This window comes from Prunus avium, chromosome 3 (assembly GCF_965620075.1).
Source record: "Prunus avium chromosome 3, drPruAviu1.hap1.1, whole genome shotgun sequence".
Lineage (NCBI taxonomy): Eukaryota > Viridiplantae > Streptophyta > Magnoliopsida > Rosales > Rosaceae > Prunus > Prunus avium.
Genome location: NC_142286.1, coordinates 40,865,262 through 40,883,729, shown reverse-complemented (window position 1 = coordinate 40,883,729; position 18,468 = coordinate 40,865,262). Strand labels below are relative to the sequence as shown.

The 18,468-nt window shown below is 39.9% G+C and overlaps 4 protein-coding genes across 8 annotated transcripts; 2 read left to right on the top strand and 2 right to left on the bottom strand.

The window, feature by feature from the left end:
• Nucleotides 1-187: 187 nt before the first annotated feature.
• ACS (acetyl-CoA synthetase) lies at nt 188-7,797 on the bottom strand. 3 transcript variants are annotated; one of them, XM_088250748.1, is made up of 20 exons: nt 7,640-7,797; nt 7,316-7,458; nt 6,218-6,503; nt 5,949-6,092; nt 5,704-5,859; nt 5,385-5,507; nt 5,136-5,304; nt 4,602-4,684; nt 4,329-4,430; nt 4,165-4,253; nt 3,952-4,042; nt 3,110-3,223; nt 2,440-2,516; nt 2,279-2,357; nt 1,996-2,064; nt 1,710-1,885; nt 1,467-1,523; nt 1,144-1,234; nt 929-1,027; nt 188-552 (listed from the first exon to the last, which is right to left on the bottom strand). In XM_088250748.1, the coding sequence occupies exons 2-20, from the start codon at nt 7,405-7,407 to the stop codon at nt 367-369; spliced, it is 2,283 nt and encodes a 760-aa protein (XP_088106874.1). In that variant the 5' UTR covers nt 7,408-7,458; nt 7,640-7,797; the 3' UTR covers nt 188-366. The 3 variants fall into 3 exon arrangements, with proteins under 3 accessions (XP_088106874.1, XP_021822956.1, XP_021822954.1); XM_021967264.2 differs by having other exon boundaries at nt 6,218-6,497; XM_021967262.2 differs by lacking the exons at nt 7,316-7,458; nt 7,640-7,797 and having other exon boundaries at nt 6,218-6,738.
• Nucleotides 7,798-8,842: 1,045 nt separating this feature from the next.
• On the bottom strand, nt 8,843-11,539 carry LOC110764329 (Tetratricopeptide repeat (TPR)-like superfamily protein). 3 transcript variants are annotated; one of them, XM_021967272.2, is made up of 2 exons: nt 11,123-11,539; nt 8,843-10,697 (listed from the first exon to the last, which is right to left on the bottom strand). In XM_021967272.2, exon 2 carries the CDS (start codon nt 10,569-10,571, stop codon nt 9,237-9,239), a length of 1,335 nt encoding a protein of 444 aa, XP_021822964.1. In that variant the 5' UTR covers nt 10,572-10,697; nt 11,123-11,539; the 3' UTR covers nt 8,843-9,236. The 3 variants fall into 3 exon arrangements, with proteins under 3 accessions (XP_021822964.1, XP_088106878.1, XP_021822963.1); XM_088250752.1 differs by having other exon boundaries at nt 8,843-10,660; XM_021967271.2 differs by having other exon boundaries at nt 8,843-10,675; nt 11,123-11,538.
• A 217-nt stretch (nt 11,540-11,756) lies between these two features.
• LOC110764332 (WD repeat-containing protein LWD1) lies at nt 11,757-13,472 on the top strand. The gene has a single exon (XM_021967277.2). It carries the CDS (start codon nt 12,054-12,056, stop codon nt 13,122-13,124), a length of 1,071 nt encoding a protein of 356 aa, XP_021822969.1. The 5' UTR covers nt 11,757-12,053; the 3' UTR covers nt 13,125-13,472.
• A 2,374-nt stretch (nt 13,473-15,846) lies between these two features.
• LOC110764330 (glyceraldehyde-3-phosphate dehydrogenase A, chloroplastic) lies at nt 15,847-18,178 on the top strand. The gene is made up of 5 exons (XM_021967274.2): nt 15,847-16,070; nt 16,317-16,433; nt 16,700-17,004; nt 17,172-17,416; nt 17,533-18,178. The coding sequence occupies exons 1-5, from the start codon at nt 16,029-16,031 to the stop codon at nt 18,033-18,035; spliced, it is 1,212 nt and encodes a 403-aa protein (XP_021822966.1). The 5' UTR covers nt 15,847-16,028; the 3' UTR covers nt 18,036-18,178.
• Nucleotides 18,179-18,468: the final 290 nt, after the last annotated feature.

Below are 18,468 nucleotides of genomic sequence, written 5' to 3'. Positions count from 1 at the left end.
TCTGAATTTTTTTCAATTTTTTTTTGTTGCTGACGTCAGCCCCCCGAGTTTTGGATCTGGGGCTGGACCTGCCCTCAGGCCAGCCTGACTTCGTGGCCCCCACAAGCAACTCGGCCTAACCCTTGCTGCTGGAGGCCCTTTTTCTCCCAAACCCCCCCTAGCCTCAGTCCAAAACCCTCTGCTGGACTTGCTCTTAAAGGAGGACATTCATATAATGTGCTGAGTACGCTGTAAGAAGTTATGGGAAACAGAACCTTCGTGCATCATTTTTTTGAGGTTTAAAACGGAACCAAAATGTCTAAGTAGTTCTACTGCCTAATCAGATGCAATTGATCATTTTTGGAGAGTGCGAGTCCAAACCAGAGTCTACACATCTGCGAGAGCAATAAGTTGTTCGACCACATTTGGATCTGCAAGAGTGCTGGTGTCACCAAGCTCATCTAACTGTCTAGAAGCAATTTTCCTCAGAATCCTCCTCATTATCTTCCCACTCCTTGTTTTTGGAAGGCCAGGGGCCCAGTGGACTTTGTCCGGTGCTGCAAATGCTCCTATCTGAAAAATGTATATAAGAATTTTACATACTTGTGGCTACTCATCAATAGCATATGGAAGGTACATCCAAACAAGAAGACTGAAAGTGCGATTCATTACAAGGTTTCCAGGCTGAACGACATGTCAGCCAATTCAAATATAGTTTCAGAAGATATCATTATCATATGTGAAAAATACCACCTTTTTAAAAATAAATTTATTTTTATCTGCATAATCCTGACACCATCCAGGGGTATGATGGCATGGCACTATGGGGTAAGAATAAGTCTTCAAGAATTCTATGCAAGTGTACAACGTAGCCCTAATACCAGCTGGAGTACCGTAGCATCACAAGTAACAAGATGCAGTAAACTTAAATGCAGAACTAGATATATACCTGCTTTCTGACATTCAGTATAAGGCTTTTCCGGAGTTCTTCGCTGTAAGGTACACCCTCCACAAGAGTAACAAAGGCATATATACCTTGTCCTTTAACCTACAGCAAGAAAGCAATTTTGCTCAGACATGCATACTAGCCACAAGCATCTGCTGTTTTTAGTCTGTTCACTTCAGTATTTTCCCTTTTCTCTTTCTGGGTTCTGCATCACATACCTCATGCTCAACGCCAACCACAGCAGCTTCAGCACACTGGGGATGTGATACCAGAGCAGATTCCACTTCTGCTGTACCAATACGATGTCCACTGCACACATTATGGTATTATTATTGAGCATAGACAATAAACATCAATTGCGGTCTTCGAAATTACAACAAGATGCAAAGATACTTGCGTAGAGGAAGTTAAGGAGGGGAATATCATAATTTAAAATCCTTAGAAATCTACACATTAACAATCCTATTACTACATTTAGCTCACTCATACACATAAAACATAAAAAATTATATGGGCAAAGCTTATGGAATCCAAAAAATACCTGACATTGATAACATCATCAACCCGTCCTGTAAGCCAGTGATATCCATCTTTGTCCCTAGGCATTGATGTGTACAACTTAGCATGTCTTGCACCCCCATATAATATAAAAAACACTCCTAATAAATCCTAAACTATAAACCCAAAAAAAAATTCAAATCTTGTTTTGGAAACAAAAAAACTTCATACATAACTCATATTAGCATTCATGCTGATGAAATTGAAGATTGACGTTATTACTTACCTGCTGCATCCATCACCACTAAAATAATACCCAGGGAAAGGTTTAAAGTAAGTAGTTTCGTATCTTTCATGATCACCGTAAAGAGTTCGGAATGCTCCAGGCCATGAGCTTTTTACACACAGATAACCACTGCACTCCCCTTCAATCTCAACACCCTTCTCGTCCACTATGACAGCCTGCAGTTACAAGGAAAAAAGTTAATATGATGTAGATCTTACAGATTCAAAAGTGTAAAAAGAGAACAGTATGAAGATGATGATAAGTATCCATAAAGAGAATAAAAGACCTGAACTCCAAAGAAAGGGAAAGTAGCAGAACCAGGCTTCTGTGGCCAGGCACCCGGTAATGGAGTTATCTGCCAGGTAAAGAAGGTGAATCATTTCGAGTTAAAACGTCGGACCGATGGAAGTCCAGGTGAATGCAGGTATATATTGGCACATATGTTGGGGTGGGGGAGTGTTTAACAAGTAAAATGTCGAGAAATATTCTGATGCCAACAATTACATTCTGCTTGAACACCAGTTAATGGCACAAGGGATAAAAACTATTTAAGAACAGTACTAGAATACCATAAAGCCACCGGTTTCAGTTTGCCACCAAGTGTCAGAAATAGGACATTTTGAATCTCCAACCAGATTGAAAAACCACCTGTGCCAAAAAGGGCTGAGTTAATAATTCTTTTTGAGTACGAAATGCAGCTTTTGGATCAGACAGCAAAAGAAATGAGAACCTCCATGCACTTGGATTAATAGGCTCGCCTACACTTCCAAGGACCCGTAAGGATTTCCGTGAGTATCGTGTAACATACTGCATGAAAAAGTTGAAGTAGAAATTCAATATACACATATAATAAACATTATGTATGTGGAATCTTAAGCTGATCTAGACAACAAGACCACCAGAGACGTATGAATACAACTATGTAAAATGGACACTCTTGCAATGCAGATAGTAAATAATGAAGATTATACAGAAGGACTAATTTCTCGATAGGTAATTCATTTAAGAAACACCAATGGCAGGGCCACCCAAGTAAACCAGATATGTAAGATAGAGGAGTGGCTTTGACAAAACAGAAGGATAAAAATGAAACAGGGAGAAAACGACAAGGAGCTTATGGCCAAAAAATGCAGACAAGCTTTATACTTCAATTAAAACTATGTTCAGTTCTCTTACTCTTCACTGCAGCCTGATTTAGGTAAAGGGAAAAAACCATTAGATCAAAATAAAGTTTCGGAAGTGATCAACCTAGAACAAACAAATAGAGTAATGTGTTCTTTTCAGACTCTACATAGCTGTGAACAGCCATCACGAACTTATAAAATTGTCTTGATCAATAACAATACATTAAAAATATCACATCCACATAAATGGAAGTAAGGACAGGTTAAATATCTTGCCTCGTCACTATCACGCATGAGGGACCGCACTAATGTGGGGGCAGTATAAAATATGGTCACTTGGTATTTATCAACAATATCCCAACAGCGTCCAGGATTAGGATAATTTGGAGCCTGCAATATATACATGGATAGTAACTACTATATTAAAGGCCAACATTGGAAATCCAATTCAGCAAAAATGATACTGAGACTGAGCGTATGCACTAAAAGTTACATCATAATCAATACACTGCAGCACTTTTTACACATGAGATGCTCAGGCATTATCCAGATATTGGGATACAACTAGTTGGTGTTCTAAATGTTATTATGTAGTTAACACTAAAAAAGTTCATTTCATGCAATAGTATAATGTAAATAAGTATTTAAGAATTTATATAGATCATAGACAGTGATATATGATTCTCACCATAAGGTAAATTAAATGTTATATTCACAACTAGCCAACTGCAGTTTCATATTTTGCTTCTTCAGGATTTTGAGTCCAAAAGTTAGGCTATACAAGAGGGGCTACCCTTCTTACCAGAAGAATCTCCCCACCCTTTAAGGTTCAACTACCAACAATATTATAAGTCCAACCAAAAACCTTTGGTTAAAGGGGAGAGGTACCAGTAGGCTTAATGCCACTGGGAAAGAAAAAACATACCTTTAGACCTAGCTTTCAAGCTTCTTTCTTGTATAGTCATTTTTCTTTTCCATTTTTGCCCAAAGGCTTCCAAATGCCAGAGTAGATATTTTGGCTATGTCCATGCAGATGAATATTTTTCTTTTGACATCTATTTTATGTTTTTGTCGTAAATGTAAACAATAATCTGTGTATTAATCTGTCTATCAATTACCCCTTCAAATATGACAGCAGACGCTCCATTTAGCAGTGGTCCATATGTGACATAGCTGTGCCCAGTGATCCAACCACAGTCAGCTGTACACCTAAAACAGAGATAAAGCTATGTTCAGTGACAAGAAAAAAGGGGGAATCAGCATAAATCAGCTTCTTTAACATGAGAAGATCAAATTAACATTAATGATAAGCACAGGGTTTTTAAGGATACCAGTAGATGTCAGATGGCTTGTAATCAAATGCATATTTAAATGTTGTTGCAGTGTACACCATATATCCTCCAGTTGTGTGGACAACTCCCTATAAGAGACTAATATTAGAAGAAGCCCAAAAAAGAAGAAGGGAAAGATGAATTAAAGTACGGAACATATGTACCTTCGGCTTGCCAGTGCTCCCACTAGTATAGAGCAGAAAAAGTGGATCTTCTGCATCAACCCACTCCACTGCACAAGTAGTAGGATATTTAGGTATGACATCCTGGAAGATAATCATGAGTCATCAGTCACAACCGTCCATAAAACAAACATTCAAGCCATTTAAAAGCATATGATGAAACACTAATATAGGAAGAATACATGCATGTTACAGATAAAAGCACTCTTTCTTTCATGGAAATCTGTATAAAGAGGTGCTAGTACTACTACTAACCTGCCACCATACATCTCTTTCTTCTTGCCATTTGGTACTTTCCTTCTTCATAGCCGATTGATTTTCATAAGTTAAGCATACATCTGCTCAAATAGGGAATCATACATCCATTATACTAAAAAAGAAAAGCAAATCAATCCTTGGTCTTAGAAAATATATATATATATATATATATATAGAGGATTGGTCTGTTATGGTTGATTACTGTACTTATGGAAATGATTTTTGCAAATAACGTCAGATCCAGACAATCTTAAATCCAAACCTGCCTCTCAATGGATGCCCAATAGAAACCTAACAATTTTCTCAACTTTCAGTAAGTTCAATTTTTTTTCTCGAACTAAGTTAAGGTTTAATAAAAGAAACAGGATACCACTACCAAATACATTTTTTTGAAAAAATGAAAAACTAACAAAAGGGAGACAGTAAATAATATAATGAGGAAACTGTAAAATTAAATTTATCCTATCCTGAGACAGAAGTAATTAGATAGATGTGTGCATAAATCACATAGCAATTAGCAAATTTCCATACCTACAGAAACCCCACTTTGGGATGATTCAAAAAGGGCAGCATCAACTATATCTTTGAGGTGGATGACCTTAGAACCCCTTTTAACAGCATTGCAAGTGATTACAACTTTCGGTTTGCAATCCACAATTCTTTGAGCAAGAGATTCTGCGGAAAATCCAGCAAAGACAACCTGAAAGAATGGAAAAGGCAAAATTAGAAAAAAGAAAGAGTTGTGGATGTTGGAAAGCAAAGAGTAACATGGTGCAATACCGAGTGAACTGCACCAATGCGAGCACAAGCAAGCATTGTGATTGGAAGTTCCATTAACATTGGTAAGTAAACCACAACAGCATCGCCCTTTTTAACTCCAATATCTTTCAAATAGTTTGCAAGCTGCGAGCAGTAGAGGTAAGAGAAGGTGAGATAATTGATTAGCAACTCACAGAATGAAGACCCAATCTCTTGTTTTCTATTCTTGTTGTTTTTAATGATTAAATTTTGTATTGAATTTTATGCATGCGTGGGAGTGTGTGCGAGAGAGAGAAAGAGAGTGATAATGCAAATGTAAATGTAAGGAATAATGATAGACCTGGCAAACGTTGTGGAGAAGCTGGATGTACGTTAAAGTGGCATCAACACCAGGTTCATTGCCTTCCCAGTAAAGGGCAATTTTGTCACCAAGTCCAGCTTCAACATTTGAGTCAAGGCAATTGTAGCAGATGTTGGTGATACCGCCCTTGAACCACTGCTCAAAACATCAAAACACAGATGGTGGTCAAAAGGAAGAGGAAAAGGAAATCAAAGGGGGAAAACGAAATCCACCACGCTGATCACCTCAATTCTGATATTGCCTTTCCTGACATCGAGATTCTCCAAGTAGACTTGTTGGCCCCATTTCTGTTTCCAATAGAAGCTGGAAGCAATATCCGACCAAAACCCCGCGGGGTCCTCGATGGACCTCTTATACATCTCCAGATACTGACGAGGACGATGATGATAAATTGATAAAGGTATTGGTTAAATCAATAAGATTAGATGTTATATGGACAGAAAACGAACAAACAAAAGAGAAAAATGAAAAGAGAGAGAGTTGTAGTAGTTACCTTGCGGGGAGAGGGAACATGAGCCTGGCGGGAGAAGTCGTCGCTGGGGAAGATGAGATCGTTCTCTTCGGAAGCGAGTGCTTCTCCCAAAACGATGGCGTTGAGGTGGGGAATGTTTCCAGCGCCAGAAGGCATTGTAGCCATGGACTCCACATGCCGCAGATGATTGGTTGTGGTAATGTTGTTGGCAGATGATGATTCCATGCTCCAAATCACCTTATTATTAGTAGTGCTCATAATGCTGCTGCCGCTACTGGTGCCCCAAGCCCAGGATTTAAATCTGGATCTTCCCCACAAAGAAGAAGAAGTAAGACTAAGAGGAGGAGGAGGAGGAGTAGGAGGAACCGAATTTGGTATTGACTTTCTTCTCTTGGGCTCGGAATACGACGTTAGTATGGCTACCGGCGGAGGTTCAGCAACAATTATATTATAATAATTCGTATTGTAATATTGAGCGACCATTCTACCTGTCTGTCTTTCTGCCTAACCTCCCTCTTGCTTGCTCAATTATTATAATGAGTTATGAATTATGACTTTTTGCCACCTTTATGTGTTTTTTTAATTTTAAAAAAAGGAAAATTAGTTTATTTTCCACCCCGTGAGCGTGAGATGTGATCATCGATCAGGTCAGTCAGCGTAACGGATGGTGGATGCTTATCTTCTATTTTGCCATTCCATTTTTTCAAAATCTCATCTCATGATTATTAAACAACATTAACCTAAAAATAAAATAATAATAATAAGGCTTTTATCACAAAACGTCCTGACGTTTGCGAAATTATCAGATTGCATCCTTAAAGTTTTTTTGTATCATTTACGGTCCCTAACGTTAATATAAGTTCTCTTAAATAGTTCATTTGTCAAAAAAATCGTTAAATTCAGAGATATAATCGTCAAATCAATCCAAAATTATAAAATATATATATTTTTTAAATTCCTTCCCTTCTATCTCTTTCTTTCTTCTTCTTCTTCTTCTTCTTTTTTCTCCCTTTTTTTTTTTTCTTCTTCTTCTTTCTCTCCGCCTGATAGGTTATATATATGAAAAAAAAACATAAGCACTACATACGACCAGCAACTCAGAATTGATATTCACTTCACCTGGATTTCATTTCTTTTGACGGTCTCAAGAGAATCATCCCTGTAGCCAGTAATGCCCTCATCCACTGACAACAGGAAAAGATCCAGGCCATAATTGGGTCGCCTATTCAATTCCGATAACACATAAGCAAGGACAGTGGAATCTGGCAGTATTAAATAACATAAAAAGCAATTATCAGAAGAAAAGCCGAGGTCCACATAACTTCTACAATCTAATATGGCATTAACTAGTATCACAAGCATAGCTTGGTTAGTTTAACTTTCCCACCAGAGGCGCCTAGCAATGCTCTCACCATGCTTAAATAACTGGTTTTCAACAATTACCTGATGGACCTCCTCCTCAAATACCTCATAGAAACATTCCCTGCAAATCTTCATAAACAATCATCGATTTCAATTTTGTTTTCATATATATAACCTATCAGGCGGAGAGAAAGAAGAAGAAGAAGAAGAAGAAAGAAGAAGAATCTGGCGGAAAGAAAGAAGAAGAAGAAAAGAAAGGGAGAAAGAAGAAGAAGAAAGAAAGAGAGAAGGAAAGGAAATATTTTTTTAAAAAAAAAATTTTATAATTTTAGATTGATTTGACGATTATATCCCTGAATTTAACAGTTTTTTTTTTACAAAATGACTATTTAAGAGCACCTATATTAACGTTAGGGAACATAAGTGATTAAAAAAAACTTTAAAGATGCAATCTAATAGTTTCACAAACATCAGGGACATTTTGTGATAAAAAGCCTAATAATAATAATGGCTGGCAGCTTCGTCGTGTCCGCCTGTTCGTTCAATTTGTTCAACTTTTCAAACTCATAGTGTCAAACTCTACTAACAATTTTAAAATTGAAAATTATAAAAAAAGTGGAAGAGGAAGGGCGGTTTTGTTTGACATGTTTAAAAGAAGCGAACAACCTTTTCCTAGGGTGGGCACAACCAAGGTCTAAAATATCGATGATATCGGAAATATCGGTAGTTCAAAAATACGGAAATTTTGATGGAAATATCAAGATATTATTGATATCGATAAAAATTGATTAAAAACCACGGAAATTGTAAGAAAAACTTTGAACTTTTTATTGAAACTTTAGAGGATGTTTATTTAGTCAATTATCTATTAGTTTATCACAAAAGATTGAAAGGAAATGCATTGCATTATAGGTTTAACTAATTTAAGTTGATTATATAACGAACTGACAAACATTGTGAGTGTAGAAAATATATAGTAATTAATGAAAGAAGATTAAACACACCATAATCATTTATATATAATGATTTACTACAATATTCTACACTTTATACATTGTATGATAAGATACATAAGTGACTTAGTACCACATAGAGTTCCCAGTTGCGTATTATCACAAAAACATAAGCAACAGAGTAGTTAAGGCGTTGGATGAGTGAAATGGCAAGGGTTCAAATCCCCTTTGCGTGTGTGCTTTGTGTTTTTTTTTTTTTTTCCTTTTTTCCATTACATCAATATTTTCAATATTATAGCGATATTGTAGCGATATTTTGATAAGATATTGATTTAAGAATGGAACTCTCTGTTCAACATTTACTATAGTCTCTTCAGTTCAGAAAATTACTCTGTTCATTAGTACTACAAACTAATAAAGGAAGAAGCACTACAAATCAACGAGGAACAATTCCAAGATCAAGGAGGTCAAGCCGTCCAAACACCTGGTCTCGGTCTGGTCACTAGCAAAGCTTAAGCTCATCATTTGCCAAATCCGTAACCATGAGATCAGAGTCTGGTTTCATATCTTTTTTCAAAGACAATACCTTGTCCTTGGTCTTGGTCTTGCTGTGGCACACATATATTGTTACGTAATCAAAATCCAGTCATTTATCAGTCAGATAGTCAACCCAGATCATACTTGAAGCTCCCAAGTGCATATACGAACTCAGACTCTTAAGCAATCTAACTCCTCTGCACAAGTGAACGATGATTGTCGTTGTCCCCTGCTTTATATCTGTTTTGCTTTACAGGCATGGATTGCGCTAATTTGCATACCTCATCTAACATATCAGCACGGCTATATAGTTCAATCATGCAAGTGTAATGTTCTAAAATAGGCGTAATACCATAGTGTTTACTCATGTATTTGAAATACATACAACCAGCCTCCAGATTATTTGTATGCAAACAAGCAGATAAAACACCTACAAAAGTGATTGCATCTGGCCTTACGTTCACCTTCTCCATCTCTGCGAAAAGGGCAAGGGCTTCCTCTCCAAACCCATGTACACCCAAGCTTGTGATCATTGCATTCCATGTAGCCAAGCTCTTGATTCGCATTTCGTCAAATACTCTCCTTGCATCCTCTAAACTACCACATTTGCTATACGTATCAATAAGAGCTGTCCCAAGGAAAACATCAAGTTTAAATCCATTTTTAAGAGCAAAGTCGTGAATCCATCTACCCAATTTGAGGCTCCCCAATTGGGTACAAGCTTTCAGCAAGCTTACCAGCGTGAATTCGTTTGGCCTAACATCACCAACCTGCATTCTCCAGAACAGCTCAAAAGCCTCTTCAGGTTGCTGATTTCTAACATACCCATTCATCATTGCTGTCCATGAAAAAACATTTTTAGTTGGCATTCGCTCAAAAACCGCTCGGGCAGCATGCAATTCCCCACAAGCAACTAGCCCCGAAATCATGGTTGTCCATGAAACTACATTTCGTACGCGCATTTTTTCAAACACCCTGCATCCACAATCTATTTCTCCACACTTGAAGTAGAAGTCCATTAAAGTATTTTGAACAAACATGTCTCTGGAGAAACTATTTTTTATTGATAACCCATGAACCACTTTTCCTTGCTCAAATGCAGAAGAAGCAATGCAAGCTTTGATAACAAACGGAAAGGTGAACTTATCGGGTGGAAATCCTTGGCGTATCATAAGGCCATACAGAAGGAGGGCTTCTTGTGAGCAGCCGTTCATGGTATAGGACATGATCATTAGATTCCAAGTAAAAGTAAGGGGGCCTTGGATTTGATGGAATATGAGAGTGGCATAGTCCATTTTCCCATAAGAAGAGCAAAGGTGAATGAGTTTCCTGATAAGTAATTGATCGTGAGAAAGACCATTCCGGATAATCTTAGCATGGATTTGCTTGAGATGTTTGAAAGTGGCGCAATTTTGGAGTAAGGTGAGAGCTTCCTGAGAACCGAATTTGGTTACCCTAGAACTGGTGAATAGGTTACTTTTGGGGAGAACCTCGGGAGTACATGAAAGGCATGCAACCATCATAACAGAATTGTCTTCTTTTCGGTACACAAACAAACAGAAGCGTGTCTTTCTGCAAACACTGAGTGTGAGACCTTTAACAACAATTCGACCTGCCGATTGCCTGCCTGAGAGTGTGAACGGCAGGAACTATATGAGGTGTCAAATGAAGGAATGGAAAATGAATGAGAAACAACACTTGGCTTGAAAAGACTCGAGCAAATTATAGATTAAATATGGTCCCCTTTGAGCTTAAGATCCTAGGCTCCATAATATATGAATGCAACTAATTCTTGACAATTTGATTGGGAGAAGTAAGGTGGGATCTGTTGTACAAATCACAGAGGTAGGGTGAATCCCCTCCCATATCCCATATCCCATATCCCAAACTCAGGGGTGGGTTTTTGTTTGGGGCTAATGATGCATAGCATACTAATAACTATACTAATCAAATCTTACTCATTCCTCCCACGTCGTTTTCTGAAATCTAAAATGAATATGAATTTTCGGTGAACGTTGGCCTTTATAAAATGTTAAGCTAAAAAGAAAAACAAGAAGAAAGGACAGAATGTTACCTCTCCTTCCTCTATTGCCCAATAGCAAAATCAATTCCAGACTGGGAACTTGGGAAGAGGAGGATAGAGCTCAGTCAAAGTAATACTCGGCTTCAACTTTCGTCTTCCGCTCTATTTACTTTACATACTGCAGATTGCAATTGCATAGCCTTATATCATAATTCATCATCAGCTAAGATGTCTTTTTTTTAACTGAATCTGCATGGCCCATAAACACCATCACCCTCTCTTTTTCTTTTTTCCCCTTCCCCTTAACGAAAATTGACTTGGGCAACCCAGAAAGCGAACCCCGTCCTCCTCTTTCTCCGGCCGGTATTGGATACAGCAGCAAGGTCTCCTTTAGCCGTTTATTTAAAACGCCTGATAATTCTAGGGCCTCTCTCTCTCTCAAGTCTCGACTAGCTCTAGCTAGCTGGATAGCGGCATCATGACCCGTATCACTTAACCCGTGACCCATCCGACGAAATTATATAAGTAACGACATATCATGAGATGCCGTTCAAAGGGAAGGGAGAGAACAATACGTCGTTGAAAATGTAACGACAGAAATTGAAACGATAAGAATTAAGAAACGGCACATAACTTTATTGTTCTTTTTTTTTTTTTTTTTTGGCTTTTTAGTAAAATTTATAGTCTGAAAGATATTGAGGGATAAGCTGAAGAAGGAGAAAGGAAAAATTCGCGACGGCTCTCAGTCTCAGGGCAAAATCAGATAGCTTCTTCCTCTACTGAATTAAAAGTCCAGGGGTAATTTTGCTTCTTTCAGGTTCTGGAAGTCCAAGATAAATAATACTATCTGCAGGAGGAGGGGTTCGGTTAGGCTTCAGGTTTGCAGTTGTCTGGGTGGGGGGCAGGGCAGGGTTGGTGATAAATAATAAATCGGAAAATATTATTATTGGAGAGAGAGTGAGAGAGAGAGAGAGAGAGAAAGATGGGGGCCAGTAGGAGTAGCGATCCGAATCAGGACGGGTCAGATGAGCAGCAGAAACGATCGGAGATCTACACGTATGAGGCGCCATGGCACATCTACGCCATGAACTGGAGCGTCCGTCGGGACAAGAAGTACCGGCTGGCCATCGCAAGCCTCCTGGAGCAGTACCCGAACCATGTGGAGATCGTGCAGCTGGACGACTCAAACGGGGAGATCCGGTCGGACCCGAACCTGTCGTTCGAGCACCCGTACCCGCCGACCAAGACCATCTTCATCCCGGACAAGGAGTGCCAGAAGCCAGACCTTCTGGCCACCTCGAGCGATTTCCTCCGCGTGTGGCGCATCTCCGGGGAGGACGAGGAGTCTGACTCCTCCTCCTCCTCGTCAGTGGAGCTCAAGTCCCTCCTCAACGGCAACAAGAGCTCCGAGTTCTGCGGGCCCCTCACCTCCTTCGACTGGAACGAGGCGGAGCCCAAGCGCATCGGCACCTCCTCTATCGACACTACCTGCACTATCTGGGACATAGAGCGCGAGGCGGTGGACACCCAGCTCATCGCCCACGACAAGGAGGTGTACGACATCGCCTGGGGCGGCGTTGGTGTCTTCGCCTCCGTCTCGGCAGACGGCTCCGTGAGAGTGTTCGACCTGCGCGACAAGGAGCACTCGACCATCATCTACGAGAGTTCGGAGCCCGACACCCCCCTGGTCCGGCTGGGATGGAACAAGCAAGACCCCAGGTACATGGCCACCATCATCATGGACAGCGCCAAGGTGGTCGTCCTGGACATCCGCTTCCCGACCCTCCCAGTTGTCGAGTTGCAGAGGCACCAGGCCAGCGTCAACGCCATTGCCTGGGCTCCTCACAGCTCTTGCCACATCTGCACTGCCGGAGATGACTCCCAGGCTCTCATCTGGGACCTCTCCTCCATGGGCCAGCCGGTGGAGGGTGGCCTGGATCCCATTCTGGCCTATACGGCCGGGGCCGAGATCGAGCAGCTGCAGTGGTCCTCTTCCCAGCCCGATTGGGTTGCAATTGCCTTCTCCACCAAGCTTCAGATACTCAGAGTATGAATATGATGAGCTGTAACATATGACCACTGACCAGGCAGGCAGGCATTCACTTCACTAACTGCTCCAGAGTCCAGTTCGCCATGAATCCAATATCATTGCTCAGCTCAGCAGCTCTTCTGTCTCAACCGTCAGTCAGTAGTCCTCCTTCCTTCCTAGTTCCCAGTTCCCAATTCCCAGTTCCCAGTTCCCAGTTCCTAGTTCCTAGTCATAATTGAGATACTACTGCCTTGCCTTGTTTTGCCCTTGCTCCTTACTTTATTGATGATGATTGATGTCACATTAGCTGAAGTTGAAGCCATATATGCTGCCAGTATTAACTATTGCATTTCATGCTCTTTGCCTTCTAAATTTCTAACGAATATGCATCCTGGTTGATGGTAGTCTTAGAATCCTGCTAATTAAATTTATTGAATTCTAGCTTTTGTTCTTCCGTCTGTCATCTAGATTGCTCAATATTTATTAAAAAATACTGTCATTTCCCCATTTCGGCTATGCTTTTTGTTTCTCTTTTGCCTTGCCTTTTTCATGTGAGAAAGAAGAGATTGCTCGCCTGGGGTGATTAAGACTAAGAATATATTTTGGTAGAAAACTTTATATTGAATAGATTCTGCCTGCACAACTTATTTTAAACATTAGCTGATTTGACCAAGCAATCTGTTTTAGTGAGTTATGCAAGCATGGCATGACAAGTTGCTAGTGAGTTTGTTTCTTCAATTCAAGTGCATATTAATTTGTGTGGAAGGAAGGCTTCAATTTTTCACATTGTAGTGTAAAATTGCATTCCTACCTTCCTATATACCGAATTGAAGATTAAGTAATTGAGAAATGGAAGATGATTCTGTAAAAGATCTCATATTGATTTTTTTTGTTCAATAGAACATATTGAACATCGACAAAGTGAAAATGAAAAACAACAATTTATGAGGGTTGGGTTAGTAGTTTGAATTTCTGAGTTGGATTAGGCTTAGCTTAGTTGAATTAAATATTTTTTTTTAAACTTCTAGGATCTACAATTCTTCCAAGATTGATTTGTGAGTTGGCTGCAATTTTCATTGTAGACCTACTTTTCAGCTACATTGCTGTGAAAGATGGACCTTTTCAAAAGAGAAAAAAAGAAAAACCAATTGGCATCTGCCCTGGACCATACTAAATACCTTTGAGTCTTTTAGTTCTCTGCTTCTTTGCCTTAAGAAGCTGGAGGCTTGTTTAATTTATGTTTACTTTTTAGTCAAGAGCAGCTCAAAAAATCTAGATTGACATTCCTGTGGTCAAGGTCTTTGGGTCCTAGACTAATGTGCTTTCAGAAGCTATGTGCTAGAGTGAGGTTACATTAGTCTAGATGTAAGTAACACTTTCAGTTAGTAGAAAACAGTATCTAAAGCTTACTTTCAGAAGCTATGTGCTAAAATGAGGTTATGCGAGCCTGTTCTAGCTTTCTAACTATGCGGTGTGCTCTCTGTTGTTTATGGAATCCAATCTACGCATGATGCCTAGGGATTTTCGTCTTTTATGTTGTTGTGATCATAAGTTCAATACACAAAACCCTACTTTGAATCTCAAGAAAACTCCCTAGATGGATCTTCAGATCTCAAAAGAAACTCCGTAAACTGTCTAGAAAACTGGAAATGCTCCAACAGTAACACTTTGTCATTGCTGATGCCTTTTGATGTTAGTTTCATTGATACATGAAACAATTACTAGTTCTGTTCAATTATACATTACCAAGTTTACGACACTTTTATACCGGTCTCATTCTGTAATGTAACATGTTGATACAACTTCTGATGGGTTGGGTTGGGTCTATAATTAATATTTGAACTCTATTTCACATAGGAAAATTCGGGAAAGAAGATCTGAACTTTATTGAAGAAAGAATCTATTACAAAGATGTATTTGTTTGGTTACTCACTCTGTTTAGTTGATCAACTTTAATCTCAAGTGAAAGAAGGTGCCCATAGCCATTGCCCGGCCATTCACATCATAATACCATTGACTATCACAGTAAAAGTAGGGTCGCAACCGTGTTCACTGAAAAACAAATGGATTTTGAAAGCTACCCATTGAAGAGCAAATGGATGTTTTGGAAGCTACCCACTGAAAAACGAATGTATGTTCGGTGACTACCCATAGAACGACCCTCATTTCGTTATGGAGTTGGAATTTGTTCGGTGGGAAGCCACCAAACCTCTATTGCAGTTTCAGTGACCAAACAGTTGGCAAAATCCGTATTGAAACGAATGAGGGTTTGTTGAGGAACATGTGTTGCAGCTATGTCTTTATATTTAACAACAGAACACTGTTAGCTTAAATTAGCCTAATAACAATTAAAAATCAAACACCATTGATACTTTTCTTTTTCCATTTTTTCAAATCTTACGCTTTATCTTCTCTAACTCTTTCTCTCCACTTCGCTTCTCCTCCTCCGCGTTATTAATGTTTGCCGTTGTATGTGCATGCCAAAGCATAGGAGGGACAATGCTTGGATCCTGACTGGTATGTAAGTTGGGCGACTAAGAGAACCAGGCTCAGGCCCAAAGGCCCAAAGGCCTAATGTCCAAAATTAGTACAAAATGAAAGAAGAAAGTGAGAGTGAGAGAGATGATGGGAAATGCAAGGAAAGGAATAGTGTATAGGAGGAGGAATAGGAGTGGAGGGGAGAGGGGGACACAAACACAGAGCTTTAAACCTCAGCCATTCGTTGAATGATAGGCTATCCATAATCTCATCCTCTCTTGGTTTTATTTCAGTCACTCCCAACACTTGCTCTCTCATCATCTCTATCTTATTAAAATGAATATATAACGACCTTGCAAATTTTCTGACTGTCTTGCTACCACTTCTACTACTGCTTGCTTAAGCTATAGGCTAGCTAGCTACCTCCATCCTCCATCCTCCCTCGCAAGGATGGCTTCGGCTATTCTTTCTGCGGCCAAACCATCTCTTCAGGTTCATGCGGCTTCTGATTTTCATGTGTCACTCATTTTATGAATATATATATATGCATGCTTGCTCTTTCTCTATATCTATATTCTATATAGATATATACATATGTATACATGTATGTCTATGCAAGTGAAGAGTTAAGTTAAAGCCGTACCGTCCTTGTTGTGCATTCATTGCTAGTGTTTTATATTGTTATATTGTCATCAACAACTTATCTGATGCTCAAATGATAAATTTCTCCATTTCCAGGCAAATGGAAAGGGATTTGCAGAATTCTCAGGTCTCCGCACCTCATCAGCTTGCCTTCCTTTTGGAAGGAAGACCTCAGACGATTTGTTTTCAGTCATTTCCTTCCAGACCTCTGCTGTGAGTGCTGCTTTTCTTGTCCTCTTAATTATCCCACCGTCCATTTATCTATTTATTTACCATACCAATACATATATATACACACGTTTCCATGATCATAAAAAATACTGCTACTTAAATAATTATATAACGTTTTAGCACAATGGTTGGTTTGGTTGACCACATTTGACATGGAAGGTTGACTCATGTCATGTCTACTTGTAAATGGTAAATGGTAAATGTGATTGCGTTCGTAATCTGTCCTTGTAATTGGGAATGAATTGAAGGTGGGAAGCAGCGGAGGATACAAAAAGGGCATAGCAGAGGCGAAGCTAAAGGTGGCTATAAATGGATTTGGAAGAATTGGAAGGAACTTCTTGCGGTGCTGGCATGGGCGCAAGGACTCCCCTCTTGATGTCGTTGTCATCAACGACACTGGAGGCGTGAAGCAGGCCTCCCACCTCCTCAAGTACGACTCTACACTTGGAATCTTCGATGCTGATGTCAAGCCCGTTGGTGATAATGGCATCTCCGTTGACGGCAAGGTCATCAAGGTCGTGTCTAGCCGCAATCCCCTCAACCTGCCTTGGAAGTAAGTCCTCCGGTTCACCTGGCTATGATCTTCGAGCTTCGAGCTTAGCAAATAAACTTGCTAGCTAGCAAACACTGCCACTGCCACTGTCTTTGTCTTGTCTTGTCTTGTCTTGTCTTGCATGATATATAGAATGACTGAATGAATACAAATTCACTGCACTGCAGGGACTTGGAGATTGACCTAGTGATAGAAGGCACTGGTGTGTTTGTGGATAGGGAGGGTGCAGGAAAGCACCTACAGGCAGGGGCCAAGAAGGTGCTTATCACTGCCCCTGGAAAGGGCGACATCCCCACCTATGTGGTCGGGGTCAATGCTGACGCCTACAGCCCAGATGAAACCATCATTAGCAATGCTTCTTGCACCACCAACTGCCTTGCCCCCTTCGTCAAGGTCCTTGATCAAAAGTTTGGTAAGTTACTTTCAATTCACACCACACCACCACCAGTATGAAAAAGAATAATCAATCAATCAATCAATCAATAGTAATGTTAGGCTAGCTCATCCTTGAGTACTGTACATGGACAGGCATCATCAAGGGCACCATGACCACCACACACTCGTACACCGGTGACCAGAGGCTACTTGATGCCAGCCACCGCGACCTAAGGCGTGCACGAGCTGCTGCTCTGAATATCGTTCCCACTTCAACAGGTGCAGCAAAGGCCGTGGCTCTAGTCCTTCCAAGTCTAAAAGGCAAGCTAAATGGCATTGCCCTGCGTGTGCCCACCCCAAATGTGTCTGTGGTCGATCTTGTTGTCCAAGTCACGAAGAAGACCTTTGCAGAAGAAGTGAATGCTGCTTTCAGAGACAGTTCTGCAAAGGAGCTCGCAGGTATCCTTTCTGTTTGCGATGAGCCCCTTGTTTCTGTCGATTTTCGGTGCACAGATGTCTCCTCCACAGTTGACTCATCATTGACAATGGTCATGGGAGATGACATGGTCAAGGTCATTGCTTGGTACGACAACGAGTGGGGTTACTCACAAAGGGTTGTTGATTTGGCTGACATCGTCGCCAACAACTGGAAGTGATGATCAGATCATCATTCTAATTTTCTACTCGCCATTCCCTCATCATCTCTATGTTTTTTGTTTCTCCCTAACCTCTGCCTTAATTTCTACTTTTCTCTTTTCTTTTCCAATTTATATTTATAATGAGAATATTGTTCAAACCATTTTCTCTTGCTTGTCATCATGCAAGATCGTGTTGATGCAGATGAAGTTTCTAAGCATGTACTCTTGCTGGCTTCATTATTTTCAAAATCTGTTTCTCTTTTGTTTTCCGTTGCTGAACCCAAAGGTGGCTTTGGGTCGGAGTTAAGTTATGATTTTGATTCAGCAAATCAGGCACATAAAACAGTAAACATCATAAATATATTGAAAACTAAGGGCTGTTTGATAACAAAGGAGAAATTATATATGAACTGGAATATGACCACATAGTATATTATATGTACACCTATTA

What these genes read in the sequence shown, in the direction of transcription:
- ACS (XM_021967262.2), bottom strand. Translation starts at nt 6,679, where the DNA reads ATGGTCGCTCAATATTACAATACGAATTATTATAATATAATTGTTGCT. An exon ending in AAGCCATCTGACATCTACTG is followed by an intron (nt 4,043 to 4,164) that starts GTATCCTTAAAA and finishes TCTCTGTTTTAG; the next exon opens with GTGTACAGCTGACTGTGGTT. An exon ending in GATGATGTTATCAATGTCAG is followed by an intron (nt 1,235 to 1,466) that starts GTATTTTTTGGA and finishes TAATGTGTGCAG; the next exon opens with TGGACATCGTATTGGTACAG.
- LOC110764329 (XM_021967272.2), bottom strand. Translation starts at nt 10,571, where the DNA reads ATGATGGTTGCATGCCTTTCATGTACTCCCGAGGTTCTCCCCAAAAGT.
- LOC110764332 (XM_021967277.2), top strand. Translation starts at nt 12,054, where the DNA reads ATGGGGGCCAGTAGGAGTAGCGATCCGAATCAGGACGGGTCAGATGAG.
- LOC110764330 (XM_021967274.2), top strand. Translation starts at nt 16,029, where the DNA reads ATGGCTTCGGCTATTCTTTCTGCGGCCAAACCATCTCTTCAG. An exon ending in CGGCCAAACCATCTCTTCAG is followed by an intron (nt 16,071 to 16,316) that starts GTTCATGCGGCT and finishes CTCCATTTCCAG; the next exon opens with GCAAATGGAAAGGGATTTGC. An exon ending in GGTCCTTGATCAAAAGTTTG is followed by an intron (nt 17,417 to 17,532) that starts GTAAGTTACTTT and finishes GTACATGGACAG; the next exon opens with GCATCATCAAGGGCACCATG.